The sequence below is a fragment of the Elephantulus edwardii genome, unplaced genomic scaffold (genome assembly GCF_000299155.1).
Source record: "Elephantulus edwardii isolate Elephantulus edwardi_28Jun2011 unplaced genomic scaffold, EleEdw1.0 scaffold00001, whole genome shotgun sequence".
NCBI classification, from domain to species: domain Eukaryota; kingdom Metazoa; phylum Chordata; class Mammalia; order Macroscelidea; family Macroscelididae; genus Elephantulus; species Elephantulus edwardii.
The window spans coordinates 24,799,405-24,806,727 of NW_006399751.1; the positions used below are offsets into that span (position 1 = coordinate 24,799,405).

General features: G+C 39.2%; 1 protein-coding gene across 1 annotated transcript in view; it reads left to right on the plus strand.

The window, feature by feature from the left end:
* The window catches only part of COL5A2 (collagen, type V, alpha 2), a 90,744-nt gene that overhangs the window by 36,997 nt on the left and 46,424 nt on the right, over positions 1-7,323 (plus strand). The window contains exons 19-23 of the mRNA XM_006878941.1: positions 2,847-2,945; positions 3,272-3,316; positions 3,428-3,526; positions 5,234-5,287; positions 5,797-5,904. Coding sequence (XP_006879003.1) covers positions 2,847-2,945; positions 3,272-3,316; positions 3,428-3,526; positions 5,234-5,287; positions 5,797-5,904 — 405 coding nt within the window. The remainder of the gene's footprint in view (positions 1-2,846; positions 2,946-3,271; positions 3,317-3,427; positions 3,527-5,233; positions 5,288-5,796; positions 5,905-7,323) is intronic.

Below are 7,323 nucleotides of genomic sequence, written 5' to 3' on the forward strand. Positions count from 1 at the left end.
GAGGGTGAGCAAAAGGGAGAGAAACCTTAGAGCTGGAGTATTTCAGAGATGATGACGATGGCACAGGACAGGATAAGTTTCAGATCCATTGTCCACAGAGTAACTATGAATTGTAGTTGACTCACTGATACCTTAGATTGAAAGGAGAATGAAAAGTAGCTATCCTAGCTCTTTGACCAGTCTACCCTGAGTGTTGTGTGGTTTGGTTCTCCCACCCCCTTTCCTACTCACCACCGATCCCCATTTTCTTTGATTTCTGTCAAAACACTTTACAAAATGTGACAAAAGTTGTCAAATATGTTAGACATTTATGGTCTTAGTATAACAAGTTGTTTTCTTGAGAAGTAAATATATTTAAATATTTACAAATGAAATCCTCCTTTATATTATAAAAATAATGTCATCTTACAGTGTTTCTATGGTGAGGAAATAATTTTTGTCCTCCAGTAAAGATGTGAAATTTCATATAGGATTCTTTAGAGTGGATTTCACAAATTTGGGGACCTACCATTGTCCTGTAGCATTTGTTAGCTGACAAGTGGGCTCTTTAATTGATGATGCAGTCATTGGCTATTTCCTAACAAGATGTAATTGTAAAACACCATTTCCAGGAGAGTCTACGTTTGTACTGAGCAGACTGGTTTGCTACTGAACAGCACAGATGTTCTGATAAATTTTTCTTCCTCACTTGGTATTGCGTTGTATAAAATCTTAATATATTTCTGTGTAGTCACAGTAATAGACTTGAAGCATCTGAATATTTCCTTGAGAACATAACTAAAACCAAACTATTTATGGATAAGAAAGTCTATTGTTCTTCTTTTAGCAACCCAGTGCCTGATGTAGGGCTGTTGCCAGCTTTTCACTGTGACTCTAGATTATGCTAAGTGTTAAATTCATAATAAATGAAAACATCTGATAGGTGTGGTAGAAGAAATTCCAGACTGCATGGAGGTTCAGCAGAGTATTTAAGCTGATTTGACAGATTCATAGGATTCTCAAAACTGGAGAGTAGAGTAGGAAGAGCAATTTTAGTGAAGAGACAGTGAACATCATCAGACATGAAGAGGTGGGTAAGTGGGAGTTGCAAAAACAAAAACAAAAAAGCACAGTTAACATGAGGGCAGCAGCATCTGACCTCCAGCAACTACAAAGCCCCTTCCTATCAGGCCAGAGATGTCCCATATCCCTACCCCTTCTTTTAGCAATTCTGATACAAACCATCCTTCTGAAGGCTCTCACCACTCAATATGGGTCCACAATTCTTTTACAATGGCCACAAGGAGCTCCAGAGTGTACTCACAATTATGGGGTTTACTAGAGAAGTTAACAGGTTACATTCGGTCAGGAAAGAGTCAAGATACAATTCCTCATGGCCTAGTGGCAAGAAGCTGTGCTGCAATTCTGAAGACGCATGGTTTGAATCCACCAGATGCTCTGCTGGAGAAGGAGGGGCAGCTCCTGTGCCAGTCTGATCCTACTCGATGGTACACAACATGGAAAAAAAAGTACAATTTCTTAGTCAGGATAGCTCTTCAGTGTACTTTCAAGTCTGTTTAACCTCATGTGTGTTGTTGCCAGGTGCCATTGAGTCAAGTGCAACTCTTGTGATCATCAACTACAGATCTTAAGCCTGTCCTATCTGGTGACATCCTCACAATCTCTGACATACTCAAGCCTGTTGCCACAGTCACTATGTCATTCCACCAGGTTGAGGGTTTCCTCTCCTTTACTGTCTCTCCATCAAGCATGATGTCCCTCTCCAAAGAATAGCCTCTCCTAGCAAGATACCTGAAATATGTGAGCAAAGCTTTATCATCTTTACCTCCAAGGAGCATTCTGGGTACACTTCTCGAACACACATCTGTTTGTTCTTTTCTCAGGTCATGGGGTGTCAGTACCACAACTCAAAGACTTCTTTCATCCTTATTCATTGTCCAGCTCTCAGATGTGTAGCAAGTGACTGAAAAGACCATGGTCTGAATCATGCACACTTTCATCCTCCAACAGAGAGAACATCGTTACTCCTGAGTAATTTGGAAAAGTCTCTGACAACAGGCTTTCCCAGTACAATATGTTTTATATTTAGACCAGGGTTAGAAAGCTCTCTTAGTCCTGCCATTTATTTCATCCCTCCTCCCGAGTCCTCCAGCAGGCTTGAGTGAAGGTCCTCTGGCTCTGGCTCTGTGGAGTGCCATTCCCAACTCAACTCTAGCTCATGTGGATTTCTGGTTCTCTCGTCTGCTGCTCCCATCTAGGCCTCCATCTGTTTGGTACCTTTGGACCAAATGGACAATAAGGCACTCTCTGTTTCATTCTTGCTGTTAATGTGACTCACCTTTTCTCTTTCTGCTGGTTTTGTTTTTTTGTGTTTCATCGAAATGGAACCAACCCATAGCTGACCCTCCACTGGGTTTTCAGAGACAATAAATGACACAAGATGGTGTTGTTCATCTTTTTCCTCATGAAACAGCTGCTCGATTTAAGGATGATGGATGGCAAAGACTGACCAATAACCTCATGAGTAGTTTAAACACCTTATTGGCTTTTCTGTAGCACCCAAAATATGCTATCCACTTCATTGACGTCATTAGCATAGACCTACTCAGTAATGGGTCAAAATAAAAACTGTTGCTGTTAAAGTCACTGGAAATAATCAAACTTATTTCACCAAAGGAGTCAAATTTCTAAACTATGTTAGGCATATATTCTTGGAATAAAACTCCTGTCTTCTGTTCCTTTACATACTTGATTTCAAAACAAAACACTTTAAGTAAGTAATCAACATTGGGTCACACCACATTTAATTATCTTTTTCCTTAATGTTTTCCTTTGTGTCTTTTTAGGGAGAAGCAGGTCCAACTGGGGCACGAGGCCCGGAAGGTCCTCAAGGACAGAGAGGTGAAACTGGACCACCAGGTCCAGCTGGCTCTCAGGGTCTTCCTGTAAGTTCCTAGAATATCTAAGTCCCAACACAGAAAGCTGGCCACTTTCAGGACAATTGTTTGAGTGAAATCTAATGTATCCTGTCTGATGCTTTAAAATAAAATAACTAAACAAAAGACTTTTTTGTACTCTCAGGCTGTTTTGCTGAATGTGAGGGAGGCAGGATTAATCATGAATGTGATTTTTACGGCATAGTAGTGATCAGTTTCATTTTTCCATTTTTTTGTTGCTTTCTTTTTTTGAGGATGGAAAAATGTGTTAGTATTCCCCCATATGCTCCTAGATGTGATTTCATGTTCTGTATACTTGTCATGTGCTTCTCTAGGGTGCAGTGGGAACTGATGGTACTCCTGGTGCCAAAGGCCCAGTGGTGAGTAACTGCATGTATGTTTCAAGAAGTACAAATGGAGAAGGTCTTTTGAAATTGACTCTGTACTCTACCTCGGTTTTCACTCATCATGTTAAACTTGCTGTCTGATAGGGCTCTCCAGGTACCTCCGGTCCTCCCGGCTCAGCAGGGCCTCCTGGCTCTCCCGGACCTCAGGGTAGCACTGGACTTCCTGGAATTCGAGGCCAACCGGTATGTTACCAAAAAAATTAGCATATAAATGTAACAAAATACAGACAATGTGATTTATTAAAAGAAGAGAATAAAGATTAGAATCTCTGTAAAGGAAAAGTTGAAATATCACTATATTTCGTAAATGTTTTATCTATCTATCATCTATCTATCTATCTATCTATCTATCTATCTATCTATCTATCTATCTATCTATTGTGCGTGTACCGTCAAATCAGATCTGACTGGTACAGGAGGGAAATTTTCCCTCCTTCTCCGGCAGAGCATCTGGTGGATTTGAACCTAGCACGTCTGGGATTGCAGTACAGCTTCTTGCCACTAGGCCACCAGAGCTCCCCATGCGTAAATGTTTTAATCCTAATTGGAGTATTTATTATAGCATTATGTTAAATTTTAATGTGTTCCTGTTTCAAATAATCTACTCATCTTAGAAAGATTTTGCAGTCCTATGTAAGGAAATTTAGAAACTTAATGGAGACTTACAATCGAAATTTGGCTAAAAATTAGTTCAACTAATATTTATTGAGTTAGTCTTCAATGATCCTAACATACTACTCATATTAAGAACATTTTCATATTTCTGGAAATTAGTTGTTAAAATAATTTGATAAGCTCATAAGAAAGAAACACATTGAGAAGTGCTAATATATTCTTTAAAAACTGTTTTGTGTGTGTGTGTGTTGTTGTTTTTTTAATTTTTGTGTGCGTGTACCGTCAAATCAGATCTGACTGGTACAGGAGGAGATTGTCCCTCCTTCCCCTGCAGAGCATCTGGTGGATTCAAACCATGCGCCTCTGGGATTGTAGTTGCAGCTCCTTGCCACTAGGCCACCAGAGCGCCCCAAAAAACCGTTTTTTTACAATACTACGTTAAACAATTTGGATTCTGTCCCAACTAATTTACTCATGTGGATAAAATCTTTTTAATTGTTGTTGGAAGATTTACTAAAACTTGAGTGTGGTCAGTACGTTGCATTTGGTTTTTCCATGTTCTAAATTTAGCAGTATAGATCCTAGAAAAATATGTAGTTTGCATTTAAAGAGGTATGTAAGCAAAACCCCAGAACATTCCAGGAATGAAATGGTCTATCTGAAGTTTTAATACCCAAGAAATAGTACAAATATATGGAAGTATTTTTATTCTGAGTGAACAACTGTATTTAATGAAACAAACCCTCAGTAGAATTATCTGGAAAAGTTGTCATATTAATTCTTATTTAAATGAGCCAATTTGAATATAAATAGCATAACACTATTTATACTTACAATGTTTAAGAAGAAATCTCTTTTAAGACCACTGTACAATAATAAGTGGAGTTCTCTGGTAGTGTAGTTTATAGAGAGTTATGGTCCTTAAGGCACAGGCCGCATCCCTCTGGTGGCTTGAATTTGTCAGTGGCTCCACAGAAAAAAGAGGGACATATTCCTCCTGTGATTTCTAGCCTCAGAAACAGTGGAAGCTCGGCTATGAATCTGCTCTATCTCCATTGCAATGAGAGAGTTATATACTAAATCTGAATTCCACTAAATTATACCTGAATTTTGCTAAAATTTACACAAATTCCAGAAGATTAAAAAAAGTTTATACTTCTGAATCAATACAGACTCAACTCTAAAATGTTTTAATACAAATTGATTGCAATTAATTAGAGAGACCTGGACTGACTAAATGTTCTGCTTCTTATTTTGTTGATGTTTTTATTTTAGGGTGACCCAGGATTTGCAGGTTTTAAAGGAGAAGCTGGACCCAAAGGGGAACCAGTAAGACTTCTTTTTAAAATATTTCTAATAATTAGGGATTCTGAGGCTCCATCTAACATACTTTGGACATGTTTTAAGGAGGGACCGGTCCTTGGAGAGGGACATCATGCTTCGTAGCATGGAGGGAGACCACAGGAGGGGAAGGGCCTCTATGAGGTGGATTGATTCAGTGACTGGGGTAATCGGGATGGGTGTGTCAGAGACAGTGCGATTGGCACAGGACAGAGCAAAGTTTAGGGCTGTTGTACATAGGGTCACTATGAGTTGCAAGTGACTCGACGACACATAACAACAAACAACAACAAGGACAGCATAAATCATGTTATAAGTGCATAGTTCAAAATCTTCTAGTACTTAAACTATTAAGGATATGAGAATTATAGTTCTTTGGAATGGAAATAGTTTATTATAGTTTTAAAATGTGTGATTTTCTTTGTTCAATGAGCTCTTAGGATTAAATCACATGTCATCTGTTTTGCTTCTGGTGACTGTCTTCCTGCTTTCAATAGGGGCCACATGGTATTCAGGGTCCTATCGGTCCACCTGGTGAGGAAGGCAAAAGGGGTCCCCGAGGTGACCCAGGAACAGTTGGTCCTCCAGGCCCAGTCGGGGAAAGGGTAAGTTTGAAATAATAAAATTAATTCTTATAGTAATGAGAAAATTAAATTAGTCCTTTTTGAGATAGTAAGGAAAACACCCTTGGGACCAGTAGCCAGGAAATAAAAAAAACGTATTCTATGGGAAAGTCTGCTGTTAGGGACCTCTCTAAAGTACTCAAGAGCAATGGTATCTCTCTGGAGACTAAGATGCACCTGATACAGGCCATGGTCTTTGCAATCACTTGTTATGCATCAGAGAGTTGGACAATGACTAGGGAGGATAGAAGGAGAATTGATGCCTTTGAGCTGTGGTGCTGGAGAAGAGTATTGAATGTACCATGGACTGCCAAGAAAACAAACAGGTTCATTTTGGAGAGGGTTAAACCAGGCTGCTCCTTGGAGGCAAGGATTCTGGGGCTTTATCTGACATACGTTGGACATGTTGTAAGGAGAGACAGGTCTTTAGAGAGGGACATCATGCTGGGTAGAGTAGAGGGACAGGGCAGGAGGGGAAGACCCTATATGAGGTAGATTGATTCAGTGACTAGGGTAATCAGGATGTGTGTGTCAGAGGCAATGAGATTGGCACAGGATAGAGCAGGGTTAGGGCTGTTGTACATAGGGTCGCTACGAGTCGCAAATGACTTGACAACACATAACAACAATAACAACAACAAAGGAAAGCCAGGTAATGAAATGTTTGCAGGTGCATTGCATGGTTCTCTAGGGTCACCTGAGAATGAAAGGGGCCAACTTTTTAGTCATTCTTTCTGGAACTAATATTTAGTTATGCCAATTTGATGTACTAATGCTTGAGAAACATCAGTGTACTTGGTGATTATAGTCCCAGCCTCCCAGGACACTTACAGAAGTGAAGTAAACAACAGGCTAACCAACAGGTAAATAACAGGAAAATAAATTTCCCAAGTTCTAAGAACACATATGAAGCAGCATGGTGAGGTTACAGGGATCAACTATGGGTTTATGGCAATGATCTTAGGTTAAATTAGATGAAGAAAAGGAATTAAAATTATCTGAGAAGTGCCTTTGCAGCTGAAGTCTGAGGAGGAGTATTCTCCCAGAATAAGAGAACATGGGAGTAACTCACCACACCAAGAAGGCTTGTTGGCTTTTAAAGAGCTGTCACTGAAATATTAAATAACCCGAGAAGACAATAGCACTCTCACCGTGTTTGTATAAAGAAAATACAAATAATTCACATCAAAAACAAGACAATGTTATTATTGATATTTTGATTCCTGTAGGAAAAACAAACACCCTTTTGCTTCTTTCTGAGACATCAGTATTTTTCTATACTTAAAATCATGAAGAATTGTTAGAACAATTCTTTGAGCTCCCTATTATTTGAATAATGATTTGTTTAGTGTGTGTGTGTGTGTGTGTTACAATACTACGTTAAACAATTTGGATTCTGTC